Source organism: Schistocerca gregaria, chromosome 7 (assembly GCF_023897955.1).
Source record: "Schistocerca gregaria isolate iqSchGreg1 chromosome 7, iqSchGreg1.2, whole genome shotgun sequence".
Classification (NCBI taxonomy): Eukaryota; Metazoa; Arthropoda; class Insecta; order Orthoptera; family Acrididae; genus Schistocerca; species Schistocerca gregaria.
Window position 1 is genome coordinate 116,209,229 of NC_064926.1, and position 19,306 is coordinate 116,228,534.

Genomic DNA, 19,306 nt, shown 5'->3' on the forward strand with positions numbered 1-19,306 from the left:
GGCATCGGCGGTTTGTGGCCGATCGTTAGGAGTGTTAAGTGCATCATGTATTCAGACACACTTGTACTCTTGTCAGCATTAAAATATGATTTTGGTTACGCCACATTTCACCACCTGCCCTATTTTCCAGTCTTCCTAACCTACGGCGTCCAACATCGGTAATAAGAGGCGGCTGTCCAACACCACAATGTCTGGATATGGTTTCACTATGGTCTTGCCAAGTGTTAAAGACGCTCACCAGAGCACTTCTTAAACGCCCATCAAGCCGTGCACTTGAAATGCTTGTGCCAAGCCTCCAGGCCATCACATATCACAGTCTGCCCTCAGTCAGACAGATCGCTCCACTTCCCTATTCCGCACACAGAGAGCATACTCACTGATTCTTCATGCACCATGTATCATGCATGTGTCTGACTATTACTTATAGGGCATATTCTGGTGCATCATGGGATTACCAATTTTGTATTGGAGGGTAACATGAAGGGTAAAAATCGTAGAGGGAGACCAAGAGATGAATACAGTAAGCCGATTCAGAAGGATGTAGATTGCAGTAGGTACTGGGAGATGAGGAAGCTTGCCCAGGTATATATATGTAACTTATTTATTCTGTTAGGGAAAAAAGTCGGAACACAATAAGTAATTAATGTAGAATGATGAAATTTCGGAAATATTTTTCTCTATGTATCACATTTAAGTGTTTAACATTGCAAGATAACAGGTTAATGTGAAAGCGAGTAAACCATTGCAAATTGAAACGCTAGTACTTACATAACCTGTGTAATAGCCAGAAAGTCGAATGCATACACGCAAACGTTCACACAGTGTGTTGTACAGGCGCCAGATGTCAGTTTGTGGAGTGTAGTTAGGTGCCTGTTGCACTTGGTTGGTGAATATAGGTAGTTTAATACTGTTAGTAAATGACGTTGGAGTTGTTCTCCAATGGTGTCCCATATGTGCTGGATTAGAGACAGATCGACATCTCAACACACCATAGAGCATGTTGGATTAGAACAGCAGTAAGTGGGCGAACAATATCCTGTTGCAAACATGCCCTGGAATGCTCTTCATTAATGACTGCACAACGCGTCGAATCGTCAGACTGACAAACAAATTTGCAGTTGGGCTTGTAACACCACAGCTCTTATGCTTTACTGATTTAGTTTGCATTTGTTTTATTTAATGTTACATCATTGAGCTTCTGTAAATGTGTTTGTTTGAATCGATAACATAAAATTCTATACAACTTCCTTTGTTTAAAACTTTGATGTTGTGGCTTGATTCTATGCAACGTAGTGTATCTGTTATTTAAATTCTTTGTCCCATTTGGAGGGAACAAATCTTAATGTATATTATTGTAATTTCTGTGTGAATAATTTTTTGTAGAAATGTCAATACGTGCAAATATTCTGTTTTATTGAATGAATTTGGTTGCTGTTATGTAAACTGCTGATCCTCACTTAGGTTTCTTAGTTAGTTTGTATGTAAAAGGTGTTGTGGTTCCCCTCGGGAACGGAACTGTGTAGCATTGTGGTTGGCCTAGGTAGAAAAGGTGGAACTGAGAGTCAGACGTGGATGAACTACAAGTCGGGGACGAGCTACAAGTCGCGGACGAGCTACCAAATTGTGCACTGCCATGTAAATGTTGCATACTGTGCTGGATCTGAGAGAGGTTTTTTCTGCTACTTTCCAATGCCTCGGATGGATGGATAAATAGCTGGAACTATTCTGGAATCTGTATCTATCATCGCCACCAAGAAATGACAGAGTCCAGCAATTCTACCTGCATTTCCACCTACCGACATGCAATCGCCACCACATTGCGCAATCACTGTAATGGAGCACTATAGCAATGTACAGTGAAGGATCAGCTAAATGGATGTGTTAGTGTGCTCAAATATAAGGTAATTTATAACTGAGTTTATGTACCTACCTTGATTTTTCTCCTTATCATAACACCTCTCAGGTTCCTCTCCATTTGAACTAAAGTGATTTCTGAGTGTCCCTACTGAAAGAACATTAAAGACCAGTGTTTTTGCTAATTAATGCCTCTTGAACAAAAAAAGAAAGTTAATGAAAGTAATTTTCCTAATAAAACTGCTTATTAATGTACTGTTGCCAACTTCAAATTAAGCGTTTGTAAGACTGAGGCTTACAAAGTTTTGCTTCGTAAATGATCTCATTAATGCCTGTTGTAAATCACAGAAGGTGAGTCAGTATCTTACATATATGTTAATTTTGTCTCTCAATGTAGTAAGAGTGGAAAACAGCAGTATGAAAAGTTATATACTCATGTTTGCTAAGTGTTTGTCGCTCTTGTGTATTAGAAGTGCACATGAATAGTATACCAGGATCCACAGTCTGTCTATTGTGTTAATGCTCGGTAACAAGTAATGGAAAGACCATTAATTAGGAAAACCATAATTTCTTTATTGAAATGATTATGAGAAGCAACCTGTTAGTGGATTCCAATTAACTTTCATTTTAAATAGTAAAGTATTTAACTGAGAGGGACTTAACCTATATCCAATTAATGATTCTGCAGTGAATAGTAATAATGTTATAAAGACCATCCAATGTGTAACCCTTAAAGTAATAGTGTGTTTCGGTATCTGTTATAATTCTGCAAATAGTTTGTGCTGCTCCAGTTGTTAGCTTCAATCTTAGAACATACATATGTGTCAAGAGTTCACTGTACTCGCGTGTGGCAAAGTATAGGTTGTGTTTATCCATTAAAGTTACTAATAACTATTTTCTTGAACGAGAATATTAATCATTCTCTTGCCTAGTTAGGCTGGCGACCGTTTTCTTTACCCGTTAAACAGTGCAGATAGGAAAATTTTGTTTGTTACTGTTCAAATATTTCCGTACTTCTGACTTTCACTTCCGATAAGCCACCTCCGTTAGGTACAACATGGTCAACACAACAAAATTCCTCTCAGAGGGTAACACTGCTCTGTTGCGTTATACTATAATTGTTTCAATAAGATTGTTTTATTTCACAACCTGCTTTAAGGTTATGGTACAGCAGCAGCAGACGAAGAGCTATACGTGGCGCTGCGTGACAGGACGTTGTTCAGATTGCACCTACAGATGGAAAAAATTATAAGTAGTTAGCATTTTACAAACATAGAGTGAACATAAAACGTCCAGCGGCACGAACCTGTACATTATTTGTCAGAAGGGATAGTGAAAGTTCAGTTTAAATTGAAAATAAAAGGTATCAATACTTAATAGCAACTAAAATGGACAGGAAATTAGAAATTAATCTAGACACACGAGAACAGAATGCAATCGAGAGCAGTTCTGACAGCACACCAACAGATGGCATTACGCACGAGTTAAATTACGTACGGTACCACGCAGCTGTCAATACACAGATAGAAGCTATGAATATCGCTCGTACTAAGCAAGACAATAAGAGCAGTGTTGTGGAAGACAGTGGCTATGTTAATGAATCGCGGGATATGTTCGAATCACCAGAAACTGAGAGGGAAGTAGGACTCAAACACGAAAATGCGGTAGAAACCAAAAGTGAAAAGATACCAGATCTGACTGATTTACTTAGAATACTGTCTGCGCAATTTGCAGCGCAAAATGACAATATTAAGGCACAGATTGCAGCACAAAATGACAATATAAGTGACAATATTAAGGCACAAATTGCAGCACACAGTGACAATATTAATGCACAAATCGAAATTCAGGGTACCAGACTTAGTAAACAAATTGAAGAAGTTAACTCAAGGGTAGGAACAGTGAGCAATGAAATCAAAAGTATTAAAAGCGAAATTACTCTTATCAATGGCAATATTGCCAATGTACAAGAACAAATTCATGACATTAACGAAAGATTTGACAGTGAAGTAATTAAAATTCAAGATCAAATAGAACCCTTAGTCTGTACTAAAGTGGATGTAAAGGTATTCGATATCAAATCCGAAATACAAACAGAATGTAATGCGAAATTTGCACAAATTAAACAATCTGTAACAGAAACAAGTAGAGAATTAGCCAAACAGATTGCTACTTGCGAAAAGTAGTGTGAACATAACACTTCACAAATCCAAGGCAAAATGTATGACTTGGAAAGAAAAATACAATCAGGACCTACACATTTTACTGAAAAAATGCCTTTCAGTAAAATCTTAGAGGGCGAGGAACAATTCGACCCTGCAAAGAGGCATAAAGGATGGCACCCCCTTGATTTTGTAAAGAATTGCGAAAGAAATTTTCCTGAATATTTATCTCAGCAGGAAAAAATTAATGTGGTAATCAGTGCCTTAACGGGGAAGCAAAAAGGTGGGGGCTGAATCTGGATACTGACCAGATGTCTTTTGAAAACTTTAAGCAAAAATTTACTGACGAATACTGGTCGGAACAAAAACAAAACCAGTTGTGGCGTGAGTTTCTAATGGCCAGGCTGTATGATCTCAGAGGTAGGCAAACCATGAAAGAGTTTTGCGAATCATGGTACAGGAAGTTCATACATCTGAAGGCTAGGAGGACTGAAGCCGAGATCGTTCGGATTCTTTGGCAGAAACTGCCTGAGGATTCTAAACGATATGTTGGGAGTACCCAACGGAATTTTAAATGAATATCTTTGCCGCCTCCCGCTACGCCTCTTCTCTTGTTAGCCAAGATTTTAAATGGTTGTCTCACATATGGCTTTTTCCCCCTCAGTGGAAGCAACCCAAGCTTATTGCGATCCCCAAGCTGTTCAAGGACCCTATGGTTCCCACCAACAGCAGGCCCATCAGCCTATTATACACCACGGTAAAGGTCCTTGAATCTTTTATCCTCCATCGACTTTCCCAAACTCTGCCACGGCAGGGACGATCCGATTTGAACATTACGGGTTAATTTCGCACCTGTCTGTCGAACTTCAGTTCCTAAAAATCATTTAACAAGTCAGAAAAGGCTTCAACACTTCCAAGTCGACAGCAGCCGTTTTCTTTGAACTCCTACGACAAGATCTGGCACACAAGATGCTGACACAGACCCCTATACTGGATGTCTATGGCACTATACACCACTGGACGTATCACTGACGCCATCGTCGCCCGCTTCCAGAGACAGGTGGACACCACCATCACTTGATGCCGGACAAACAAAATAGATCTCAATGCCGCCAAGACTAAGGCAGTCTATTTCGCGAAACGGCACCCATACCTCCACCGCAATATATTGCAGGCGTGCAGGTGCCCTTGCCCCGACAGCCACGTATCTAGGAGTTCTGATGGACCGCAAGTTGCCATTCCACTGTCATTCTGAGTATGTCGCAACAAGGGGCAAAAACTGACCATGGCTCTGTACCCCTTCTTCCGCAGTAGGGAACTTCACTTACATACCAAGCTCCACATCTACCAGAGAGCTATCCCGCCTACTCTCGCGTATAGTCCACTGCATGGACAACGATTAGAGTCACCAAGATGTGGATGATGCGTGCCTGCAGAAAAGGTTCGCCAGTGGAGCCTGCACGCCCCACCACTCACGAAAATTGTGTCTCTCCATGAGGAAGAAGATATCGTACCCCTCAAGACGACCATACGCAACAATGCGTAACGACTCTGTGAGAAAGTGGATGCCCTGCGGGACACTGTCCATGGGTTACGTCACGTTGGGAACACACTTCCATGCTGCTGGGTTCGACATACGGCTCCTCCAACAGTCCTAGAGAACTCAGATCCCGATCTCGGCTAACGACATGGCACGCCCAACTCGGATACATCCTTCGGTGGGACTAGCCCCCCATTCTTCATCCAATACTTTCCCACCGCACCTGCCCATGTCGGGCTATATTTTTCTGCCTGAATGACGTCGTACTGTCGCCGTTGGAGGGTGGTACGGGACTCTAAGTCCCATCGTCACACCTCCAAAACACATGACACAGCGTCATTGCCCTGTGGATGAATTAACTGCCTCACCAACACAGTTAGACCGCGAAAGATCATGTCGCATAGGGGAAAGGAAAGAAAAAGAAGAAAAAAAAGGTTTCCTCGTTTCGCGTCTGCCATCACTGTCTCAATACACGATCGCTCTTTGCTTGCAAACCTGTATTACAAGAATAATTGTGCATACGTCGCTCTTCAGAACTTCCAGACACAGGGTTTTTAAAAAAGGCGTTGGTCCGATGACTGCAGTGGGTCTGGAGAAAATAATTCGGAAATACGAGAAAACGGGTTCTTTTGGCGCGCAACCTGGTAGAGGGAGGAAGTCAGTGGAAGCAGTGGCCGCAGAAATGCAGGAGGAGACGAGTCGTGGTGTGCAAACGTGTAATGCACGGAGAATTGCCCGAGCGTTGCACATACTCGTTAGCACGGCGCGTAAAATGCCATGAAACATCCTTCTTAGCTATCCATTCAAAATTACCGATGCGCACTAGTTGCTTGCTGTTGACCTGCCGTCAAGAGAGACTTTTGCTTTAGAATTTCTTGCTCGCATGTAAATGGACAATGACTGGACGTGAAAGGTTTTGTGGACAGACGAAGCCCACTTCCATCTGACACGATATGTCAATACACAGTGGTAGGCGCTTTGAGTGTCTTATGCGTAACCACCTCATTCCAGCTCTCCATCAGTGTGGATGGGCTCATTTGTATGCAAGATGACACACCTCCGCACATTGCAAATGCAGTTAAGCAGCTGCTGAAGCGCTATTTCAGAACTGCTAGAATTATCAGCCACCATTTCCCTTCAGCCTGGCCATCCCGATCGCCTGATCTTAATCCGTGTGACTTCTCGCTGTGGGGTTACCTGAAAGATGTTCAGTATTCAGTGTTCTGAAGACACCCATTGAGGAGCACATTCTGAACGTGTACTCGGAGATACTTCGATCAGTTGTGGAACATGCTGTTTCTCGAGTTCATCCTGCTGCAGAAAACGGTGGACAGTATATTCAAAACGTTTGCTGCAGTCGCACGGAAATTAATAATTCGATATGATTTTGACTGATGTATTTATGCGCTTTTGGGCCTCAGGATAACTAAAAAGCAATTTTTCCCACCCGATGTGATACGACCTTTCCGTGGTGGATGGGCTTGCGTAACTAAGAGAATCACACCATATGCATTGTTGTATGATTCATTTGTCACTTTCAGTCGACGACTATTAAATTATGATTCTTACAGAACCATCTATTGCTACATTTATAACTATTTATTTTTCTTCTGTGATACGTTTTCCCCCTTTTTTGATAATTTTCCGTCGCAATTGGATGTTATTCTGACCAGTGGTGCTTCTACTACTAAGGCAAGAAAGTTTAAATTAATTATAATCAACCTGTATGTATCGAAATACAGTTTTCATACCACTGATGACTGCAGATCTAAAAGGAAAAACTGCAGTTCACACCACAGAAGCCTGGAGTCACGTATTCATGACTGGCCTACCAGGCCTCCTGATCTGTCACCCATAGAGCAGTTCCGAGTAGTGAGTATTAACTGACACAGTAAAGGTTTGATTCGTGATAAGAGATTCCTGAACAATGCGTTAGGAATCTGTTTGCTTCTGTGAGGTAATATATACAAAAATTTATCACAATCTGTTGGATCTGTTGGAGTCAAACATCATAGAGCTGTTGATAATGGGTCTCATTTCAAAATGGAAAGAAAGTTGAATTATTAGTAAACATTACGTAATGAACAGCACCTCAAAATTTGATAAACATTGGACTGGAGAGGCTTCTTGCAACACTTCCTATTTGAATCAGCCCACGTATAAAAACTGTGAGTAACAACGAACGAAAAATGGAAAATAAGATGGCAATGAACCCCGGCTAATGGTTCTCACTGTTGTCATTCTCGTCTGAATGGAATAAAAGACGAAAGAAATGACAGTGTAAAATGCAAATGTGGAATTTAGTTATAGAGCACCAAACGTCTATACTGGAGTTCACAGTCTACCTTCATGGCATGGTTTATTGTAAGTAGAATCTAGAAAATTTTGGATAGTTATTCAACAGAAAAATATGGTTCATTGCGAACTCAAACGAAAATTAGTGTTAATTATTGGTATATGGTTCAAATGGCTCTGAGCACAATGAAACTTAACTTCTGAGGTGATCAGTCCCCTAGAACTTAGAACTACTTAAACCTAACTAACCTACACACACATTCATGCCCGAGGCAGGATTCGAACCTGCGATCGGAGGGGCCGCGCGGATCCAGACTGTAGCGTCTAGAACCGCTAGGCCACTCCTAACGGCAATTATTGGAATAATGAGTGAACAGTTTGTAATATCAGAAAACAGAGGATGATTTGAAAATATTGTACAAATGAAATTCTTATTCGTCCGTGAATTTGTTATTAAACTAAGTCAGTGCTGTTGCATGTACTATCCATACGAAACAGGAACGTTCATAATTCAAGATTATAAACTTTTTAATCATTTGCTCTCATTGATTGTAGCGTATCTATCGGATATTGTGCTCACAATTTTCTTTCGTCTAATCCTATCTTATGGCTCAAGGTTTCTTACCAAGTCTCCAAAGATATTTCCAGCAGTGAGATAGGACGTCGATACGAACAATCGCACTTTCTGAAGTACACACTAAAAAGGAATCCTTGCCTGTAGTAGTTTGGGCGATAAGAGTCGGACGCTCCCTAAATACGAGGTGGGTGAGTTCACTTGTGGCACTTGTCGAGAGGCACCCAGAGTAGAAGCCACTGTAACCATGAAGGCAGCCCTCGTCTTGCTCATCGCTGGTGTGTTGCTTGTGGCGTACTGCACGCCGCTCACCGCTGCAGACGATGGGGAGGAGGTGGTGGATGAAGCAGCCGAAAACAGAGACGCTGATGACGACGACGCCGACAGCTCAGCAGACGACGACGCCGACGGGAGCGATGGCGGGGACGCTGGGAGTGTGGAGAACAGGCTGGCAGGCAAAGGTAAACACCAGCTGAGGCGGGTGGGCTGGGCCCGATTCTTAAAGCCGCAGCATTCACATCATCATGTTATGGTGTATCTACATCTACACCTACATCTACAGAACCACTTCCACAATTCTCTGTTAGCCCAATCTCGTATAGCGTGCGGAAATAATGCACACATATATCTTTCCGTACGAGCTCTGATTTCCATTATCGTGGTGGTCGTTCCACCCTATGTAGGTCGGTGTCAACAAAGTATTTTTGCATTCGGAGGAGATGCTGGTGATTGGAATTTCGTGAGAAGATTCCATCACAATGAAAAACGCCTTTCTTTTAATGATTTCCAGCCCAAATCCTGTAGCATTTCTGTGACACTCTCTTCCATATTTCGCTATAATACAAAACGGGCTGCCTTTCCTTGAACTTCTTCGATTTACTCCGTCAGTCCTATGTGGTAAGTATCCCACACCGCGCAGCAGTATTCTAAAAGAGGACGGACAAGCCTAGTGTAGAGAGTCTCCTTAGTAGATCTGTTACATTTTCTAAGTGTCCTGCCAATAAAACGCAGTCTTTCGTTGACCTTCCCGGCAACATTTTCTATGTGTTATTTCCAATTTAAGTTGTTAGTAATTGTAATACCTAGGTATTATTTGAATTGACGGCTTTTAGATAAGACTGATTTATCGTGTAACCGAAGCTTAACGAGTTCCTTTTAGCACTCATGTGGATGACCTCACACTTTTCGTTATTTAGGGTCAACTGCCACTTTCTTCACCATTCAGATGTATTTTGCAGTTTTTTTTTTCATCTTCTGATGACTTTACTAGTCGCTAAACAACAGCGTCATCTGCAAACAACCGAAGACGGCTGCTCAGATTGTCTCCCAAATTGTTCATATAGATAAGGAACGCAAAGGGCCTAAACCTTCGGGAACGCCAGAAATCACTTCTATTTTACTCGACGACTTTCGGTCAATTACTACGAACTGTGACCTCTCAGACAGGAAATCGCAAATGCTGTCACATTACTGAGCACGCAATTTCACTGCGAGCCGCTTGTGTGGTACAGTGTCAAAAGCCTTCCAGAAAACCATGATTGAGGAATGGATCTGAAATCCCTTGTCAACAGCACTCAGCACTTCATTTGAATAAAGAGATAGTTGTGTTTCACACGAACCATGTTTTCTAAGCCCATGTTGACTGAGTGTCAATAGACCGTTTCCTTCGAGGAAATTCATCACGTTCGAACACAACATATGTTCCAAAATCTTGCTCCATATCGACGTTAACGACATGGGCCTGTAATTTCGTGGATTACTCGTACTACCTTTCTTGAACATTGGTGTGACCTGTGCAACTTTTCAGTCTTTGGGTACGGATCATTCGTTGAGCGAGCGGTTGTATATGATCGTTAAGTATGGGCCTAATGCATCAGCATACTCAGAAATGAACCTAATTGGTATACAGTCCGTAACAGAAGACTTACATTTATTAAGTGATTTGAGTTGCTTCACTACTCCGAGGATGCTTACTTCTACGTTGCTCATGTTGGCAAGTGTTCTCGATTCGAATTCTGGAATATTTAGTTCGTCTTTTTTCGTAAAGGCATTTTGGAAGGCTGTGTTTAGTAACTCTGCTTTGGCACCACTGTCAAGTGTGTAGTTTGAGTGCCCGTCTTTGTATAATTTCGTTTAGGTTTAAACCCCTACTTGATAACGTAAATTATTCCTACGCTTTAAAAGTGTAAGACATTTGTCTACAAAAGAGACAGGCTGTTTGAAGAACTTATTTATTACAATCATACCATTAAGGAATACATTAAATATACTCCTACATTCAACGGTACTGACCTTTAACGTTGGTTTATACTTGCTAAACACGGATTTTGATTAGGACCCCCTCTGCTTCATGTCTGTACCACAAGGGGTGGGGGGTCTATCTGTCGTGTGTGGATGATATCTATTCCGAAATGGCTTACCAACATATTGTCCAAATAATACATTTTTATCACTCTTCTATATAGGTGTTACAAAATTTGCATTGAGAATTCCTATAGAAATTAGAGTTGCTGAATAGGATGTAATGGTGACAAGAATTCACAATCCAGAAAGCAGTGCATCGGTGATAATGCAGAAACATGTAAACACTAACTGTTACATACTCTTGGTTCTCTAATGAGAACCAGTGATGGTGTGTCTTTATCCAGAACCTACAACATTAGTAGCATACTAAAAATGTAACAATATTGCTCACTGATCTTGATGTCTCTTTATCTATAGGTAGTTTTTATTATGTTATATACAAAACTGGTTTGCTCAGGATGCTGTCATCAGACAACTTACTGGATTACAAATGCAATGACACAAGAGTTCTATTAAATAGTTCTCACTGTTGTACCCTAATGTGAAAGACTGCATATTGTTTAGTAAACAAATTTTTACTATGTGTATAACGAAAAATGTTTGTGACACTGTAGAATAGCAATAGTTTTCAATCTGAAATTTAATTTTTGTGTTATCTATCGGTGTTTATAATACACATTAATGCTACAAGCCTCGCAAAATAGAATAGAGCTGTAGTATGTAGTACGTAGGACCACAAATACTCAGTAATCATTCTAAGAGTTTTCTAATGTGATAGAACGTGTCATGATTTGGGCTACACAAAATATACTTTCCTCAGGTAGCCATTTGGCCACTTGTCATTTAATCTTTCATACAGGTAGGAAGAAAGATTCTGCAGTTACTCTATCTGATAGAGCAACACATTTGGCTTCAGAATACAGTTACTGCAAAGTACATGACAGATACTGAAATACCGTTATAAGGTGAATAATATAATTTTAAGATACATTGTGGCGTTCAGTCTGTTTCATACTGCCCTCTTCCCTGAGTTTTTAAATAGATCTTAAACTTGTTTTAGGAATGATATTAAGGAACAAATTACAGAAGTTAGGCTGTCGAAAATCATAATATAGATTGTATGTAATTGTTTTAGAAAAAAACATATGTTAAACATCTGCAAGAGAACAACAACTTTTGGTTATTATCATAGATACATACTTTACAACTTATCTGTGTGTGATTGCCATCACAAATGCCTGTATTATGTAAGTATGATGTAAAATATCGACTTAAATTACATTGTACGTAACTCGGCTCACGACAGCAAGCAGTTAAGGCTTGGAGCAGTTCTCTTGGAGAATAGGGCAGCAATAATCAGTTAGAGAACCAGCTGTGTGTCGCCTAAGTACTTCAGTATGTTAACTGAGTATAAAATGCAGGCTTAGTGATTAATTAAAAATCAGTATTGTTAATATGACTACTAATGTTTTTTGGTGAGACATGAATGTGAGCAGTCATCACTGAAACGTCATGTATGTTGTTTCCTGTTGAGCAGGAGCTCACGCCCGGGTTGGCCACGACAAGCATGCTCGTGCAGGCAGCCGACACGCAGTCAGGCCCCACGCCAGGTCAGGCGCTGCCCGCAGAGCCGCCCACAGCAAGTAGCCGCCGCTGCAGAGGAGGCGCACTGCTTTGGAGGCGCAGTCTGGAGCTGCTCACATTGTCCTGTACCCTGCGCCCACGTGTATAAAATAAAGCAGCAGTGCATTTTGCAGTAAACAAATGTCTCTATTACTCGGTGTCCTATAAATGCAAACTCTAGTATGTACATAGGTGGAAATCAAATATGGATTGCAAAAGTACAAACATTTTGAATATGCTTCAGTGGTCGGTTGTAAACGATATATTTAGTGATGTAACCAAAAATCACAAATACCCGTTTATTTATTAATGTTGCACATTGATGGAGAAGCCATTTGTATTTTTCCTTCAGATACGATGATCTACACTATACACCACTAGGGCTCTTGCATCGGTGTGTGCAGATGCAAGAAAGGAAGTGTTTTTAATAATTTCCCATGTTATGCTTTCTTAGTTAGTATAAAGCTTCCAAAAGTGTTCACGTAATTGCAGGGAAGTCCTTCGACAACCCATTTACCGATGGAACGAAAATTTTAATTTTAGTCTCAAACAGTTGCCAGTTTCATACTCATCTTTCTGTCTGAATTGATTACATGATAATGTTACTTCAGTATAATTCCATGAAAATGTGGGCACTTTCTACAAAATTGCTGCAAGTGACCTCAGATTTCAGCAGAATCACTTATCTTTTCAGCTATAAAGTACGCGAATGATTTCACACAGCGTCTGTTGATTGTAGTTTTGCTTGACATAGATGAATGTGCCCGCAGAAGGTTAATTTAATAGAAAAAGTTTGTGATTGGTTAACAAAGTGCATATTACATCACGTGTGTAGTCAAAATTTAGCATATAATTCATAAAAGTCTTAAAATGGAAGCTAAGTTATGCATGTATTTTTTTTCTTCAAATTTCAGATTAGCAACACTCCATTCAACTGCAATAACAAATGAAAGATTACACTTTTCCTGTGATAGGCCATATAGTATACAAGGTCCAACTATAAGAAAAACTATAGATCCAATAGCAAATCTTGAAAATGTTTGAATTAGTGAAAATGCGATGTAGCGAGTATCACAACCGTATGGGTGAATGAGTGCCAAGCCCATACTGTACCACAGGTGTAGACCATGAGATGTGTCTTTAGACAACGAAAGTTAGGTCTGCACACATGTGAATGCCAATATGAGGACCTAAAACCCTACAAACAGAATATTACACCAATCTGAAAACAGCTTCCTGCAATCTGACAATAATGCTTGTAATTTGTGCTGAGGACGGCCATTAGAATGTAGCCTCAGTTCAGACACCCAGTGTCCACGAGCAAGCTGCGACACCATTTGTCCAGAATACATCATGTCGAACCAGCGAGATGAGACATTGGAAAGACCAGTATGAGAACACTCTCTGCTATAAAGCAAAGATTCTCAGCACGCAACATGGCTCACGTAGTATGTGACTGGCCTGTACACATTGTGTACAACGATTCTGTTAAGGTACATGCTTTTACTCGACTGTTCAAAGATTGTAGTACATCAAGCCGTCAATAGCAGTGGTGCAGAAGGTCTTTGCAATTCCCTTGCGACTCGTACTAGCATATAAATGAATAATTGGAACTTCGACTTCTTAAGAAAAATTTGCGCCATCCCCAGCTTGGATTTAGACCAGATTGAAATTTTTCTTTGCAGAGTTGCCTGCAGAAGACTTTCCAGCAATCATAACTTTGCCTTCTACAAGCACATATAACAAACATAACACTTATCCAGTCTTTACTAACCTATAATGGACTGGTTTTCTAATAGCGACATATACATTTATAGGGACATCTAAATTGTCATGTATTATTTTCAATAACTATTTTGTAAGTAAACAATTTGTGGAACAGAGTAAAAACGATGTGGCATCATTGCCAGTAATAGTCCATTTTAACAATATTAATTAAAACACCTATTTTTTCCTTAAACAAGATGTCTCAAGCACTGTAAAAATGATATGGCACCCTTGCCAATCGTTGTTGTTTCTGAGTGAATTCTTAGGGGAACGTTATAATCCTACACATATTTATACATTACCCAACAACTTTCGATTGTTCTATGAATCCAAATCTACACAAAACACATATATATTCAGTTATTCAGAGACAATAATTCTCCTTATTATTCAAACTTGAACAATGTAAATTAATACAATGGGCATTACAATATTTTGTCTCAAACATAATACATTAACACAAATTACAGTTTTATTGTCTATAAGAACGCAACTATCTACACATGAATGTAACTAGGCAGGAAGCAGATGTTTTTACAGCTATCCACAGATGTTAGACAGGAGGGTGTCTCCAGAATGAACATGGTCTCTAACTCTAGTTATTCAAGTTGCCCCAGTGGCATCACATTACACTGGATGGGGACAAACTGACTGCATCGACAGAATCATGGCTGTGATTGTAGTTCTGCCTAATATCTTTTTGATAAATGTACAGGTATGTTGTATGATGGCAGTGCAGTGACCTCTGCAAGTCACCATTCATTGGGAGTCAAGTGAACATTTTGACATCTAGCATGTCACCCTGTGCAGCAGGTGTCTCCAGTATTAGTCCTATTTGAGTGCCATACAGTCAGGTTATGTGATGCGAAAAGTGTGCCTCTATGGACGGTGCCCACAATGTTGCTGATGTAGAAGGTAATTTCGTTTAGAGAATGGACGTTCCTCATGTGTGACTCTTTCGAAACATTTACTGTAGACAAAAGCATTAACAAATTATTTTCTTAATTTTAATTTGGAATGTGTACTTACCTTCATTAAGTTTGCTACTCATAATTATTGTAAAAAGTAAATACTTATCTTTACTACATGCTTCACTAAAATATTGTTTCAGATCACCACCAACATACTCTTGGTAAATACCATTTAAATTTGTATCATCTTGTCTAAGTACATTTTAAAAAATTTACCATAATTGTCACTAAATGTTTTGGTATTTTTCAATATTTCTAACCTAACTATAAGCAAACTATTCCTAAATTTTTGCCTCTCATAAAATATTCTCTAATCATATCCTCATTTTTAAGAATGAAATCACCCAACACCACAAGCGAGTTGTCTTGACACTGATCCAGAGGAATGACTTCTCACTATTTGGATAAAAGCAGTAAAATGTTCTTTGCAAATTTTTATAAGTTCTGGATATTCTGACTCATCTAATCTTTTACATTAAATATATACACTCCTGCAAATGGAAAAAAGAACACATTGACACCGGTGTGTCAGACCCACCATACTTGCTCCGGACACTGCGAGAGGGCTGTACAAGCAATGATCACACATACGGCACAGCGGACACACCAGGAACCGCGGTGTTGGCCGTCGAATGGCGCTAGCTGCGCAGCATTTGTGCACCGCCGCCGTCAGTGTCAGCCAGTTTGCCGTGGCATACGGAGCTCCATCGCAGTCTTTAAAACTGGTAGCATGCCGCGACAGCGTGGACGTGAACCGTATGTGCAGCTAACGGACTTTGAGCGAGGGCGTATAGTGGGCATGCGGGAGGCCGGGTGGACGTACCGCCGAATTGCTCAACACGTGGGGCGTGAGGTCTCCACGGTACATCGATGTTGTCGCCAGTGGTCGGCGGAAGGTGCACGTGCCCGTCGACCTGGGACCGGACCGCAGCGACGCACGGATGCACGCGAAGACCGTAGGATCCTACGCAGTGCCGTAGGGGACCGCACCGCCACTTCCCAGCAAATTAGGGACACTGTTGCTCCTGGGGTATCGGCGAGGACCATTCGCAACTGTCTCCATGAATCTGGGCTACGGTCCCGCACACCGTTAGGCCGTCTTCCGCTCACGCCCCAACATCGTGCAGCCCGCCTCCAGTGGTGTCGCGACAGGCGTGAATGGAGGGACGTGTGGAGACGTGTCGTCTTCAGCGATGAGAGTCGCTTCTGCCTTGGTGCTAATGATGGTCGTATGCGTGTTTGGCGCCGTGCAGGTGAGCGCCACAATCAGGACTGCATACGACCGAGGCACACAGGGCAAACACCCGGCATCATGGAGTGGGGAGCGATCTCCTACACTGGCCGTACACCTCTGGTGATCGTCGAGGGGACACTCAATAGTGCACGGTACATCCAAACCGTCGTCGAAGCCATCGTTCTACCATTCCTAGAGCGGCAAGGGAACTTGCTGTTCCAACAGGACAATGCATGTCCGCATGTATCCCATGCCACCCAACATGCTCTAGAAGGTGTAAGTCAACTACCCTGGCCAGCAAGATCTCCGGATCTGTCCCCCATTGAGCATGTTTGGGACTGGATGAAGCGTCGTCTCACGCAGTCTGCACGTCCAGCACGAACGCTGAGGCGCCAGGTGGAAATGGCATGGCAAGCCGTTCCACAGGACTACATCCAGCATGTCTACGATCGTCTCCATGGGAGAATAGCAGCCTGCATTGCTGTGAAAGGTGGATATACACTGTACTAGTGCCGACATTGTGCATGGTCTGTTGTCTGTGTCTATGTGCCTGTGGTTCTGTTAGTGTGATCATGTGATGTATCTGACCCCAGGAATGTGTCAATAATGTTTCCCCTTCCTGGGACAATAAATTCACGGTGTTCTTATTTCAATTTCCATGAGTGTATATGAGTGCTCTTATTCCAACTGAACCATCCTGGAGCTGGTACATAATTCTCAATGATTAACATTGCTTTTTTACATCCACTTGACACTATTATTGCACATTGAATAGACTTAGGTAAGAACTTGCCATTACTCATTTTTTTATTTCTTCCCTGGAATTCTTATTTTTTGTTGCCAATCAGTTTTCACTTAATTAATAACATTCTTACTAGTAGTAGATAAGTCACTTATTATGACTGAGTGGTAAGTTATCTGTTCTCAGAAATAACATGAACTATATGTATATAACACAGTTATATAAATGTTGCACTTGCTGCTTCTTATACAACATTTTAAATTCCAAATATTAGATCGAAAATAATATATTGTATTGTAATGGAGACACAATAGTGATTCCTCTTGGTCGATCTACTTTGAAAACTTTGAAAAATTCGCTCAATCAAAAATGCCAGTTTTCAAATTAATTTGCATGATATTTTGAGTAGAGTTACTGCTGAAATTGATGTTTAATTGTATACATATATAAATGTCATTATTGGAAGTGGGCTTCGGTTCGGTGGCCAATCTACTTTTGTCAATGAAAAGACTGTTGGTAAACTTACACCTAAAATTATTCTATTCCAGTTAATCAACCTACCGGTGATCAAAAAGTCAGTAAATATTTGAAAACTTAATAAACCACGGAATAATGTACATAGAGAGGTAAAAATTGATACACATGCTTCGAATGACATGGTGTTTTAGAGAACAAAAAAACACACCTTATTGCTAGACGCGTGAAAGATCTCTTGCGCGTATTGTTTGGTGATGATCGTGTGCTCAGCCATCACTTTTGTAATGCTTGGCCTCCCAGGTCCTCAGACCTCAGTCCATACGATTATTTGCTTTTTCGTTACCTGATGTCGCAAATGTATCATGATCTACCGACATCTTTAGGGATGCTGACAGACAACATCCAACGCCAATTCCTCACCATAACCCCAGACATGCTTTACAGTGTTGTTCACAACATTATTTCTCGATTACAGCTATTGTTGAGAAATGATAGTGGACATATCGAGGATTTCCTGTAAAGAACATCAAATTTTCTTGTTTTACTTTGTTATGCTAATTATTGCTATTCTGATCAGATGAAGCTCCATCTATCAGACATTTTTTGAACTTTTGCATTTTTGGTTGGCTCTAATAAAACCCCATGATATTCCAAGCAGGTGTGTGAATTTATACCTATCTATATACATTATTCCATGATTTATTCAGTTTTCAAATTTATACTGTTTTGAATCACCCTGCAATTCATTTTGGCTGATGGAATGTTTGTGAAGCATACTGATCACTTTCATCGAGAAACTAACAATACCGCTTCATTTAAGCCAAAAAGTGAATTTCGTGAACCACTAATAGATTAACTACATTATCCCACACTTATTGCAGTTCACAAAAAAATTCAAGAATTGGAAATAATTGTAACTAATGAAAATGATAATTTTTTGACATCTCTGTTGCTGCTGTATGGTTAGATTTAGAAATTAGTAGATAAACGTTTATCTTTTATAAGCGAATAAGTTTGAGAGCTATAAGTTTTAGTCATCCTGTGTGAATCAGAAGACTAAAAATAACCTATATCCTCCCAACAAGGATGGAAAGATCAACATAAATATTGTAGATGGTTGTGTTCATCCTAACCACACACAACTGTATATGAGCTTCAGAATTATAAACTGATTGCCCAACATAGGTGGAAGATCCAATACAAAATTCATCGATGATTATGTGGCAAGGCTGTTCGAGATTACTATAATAAAGGAAGGAAACAATATTTTGTGTAGAATGGAACACCCCTTTACTTCTTCATCTGTTGTTATGCAATTGACTTCGTCTCTATTGAATGATTCAATCAAAATATGAACAGAGGTTACATTCTGATGGCGGTCCTAAGGCTGCAAATTATAAGAATTATTGCAAGGTTGCAGGACTCCTTTTTCAGTTTGCTCTATTATTCTGTTTGTAACGTTTTAGGCCCTCAAATTTTCATACACATGTGTGCAGACCTAACTTTCATTATCTCAAGAGACAAATCATAGTGTATGCCTGTGGTACAGTATGGGCTTGTCACTCATTCACGCATATGGTTGGGGTACTTGCTGCATCACACTTGCACTAATACACACATTTTCAAGATTTACTAGTTGGCCGTTGTATACCATATGGTCTACCACACAAAGTATGTAATCTTTCACTTGTTGTTGCATTTGAATCAAGTGTTAACAATCTGAAATTTGAAAAAAAAACATGTATAATTTATCTTCCACTATG

The 19,306-nt window shown here is 40.4% G+C and overlaps 1 protein-coding gene across 5 annotated transcripts in view; it reads left to right on the top strand.

Moving 5' to 3' along the window:
- Positions 1–19,306, top strand: part of LOC126282247 (uncharacterized) — a 362,102-nt gene that overhangs the window by 101,739 nt on the left and 241,057 nt on the right. Inside the window, exons 1-2 of one of the 5 annotated variants that reach the window (XM_049981843.1) lie at positions 8,619–8,886; positions 12,267–12,498. The exons of 1 other annotated variant lie outside the window; for it this stretch is intronic. In XM_049981843.1, coding sequence (XP_049837800.1) covers positions 8,673–8,886; positions 12,267–12,376 — 324 coding nt within the window. In that variant the 5' untranslated portion in view covers positions 8,619–8,672 and the 3' untranslated portion in view covers positions 12,377–12,498. Of the gene's footprint in view, positions 1–8,618; positions 8,887–12,266; positions 12,499–19,306 lie in introns of those variants that run through there. 3 more of the 5 variants (XM_049981842.1, XM_049981841.1, XM_049981840.1) reach the window with 3 other exon arrangements.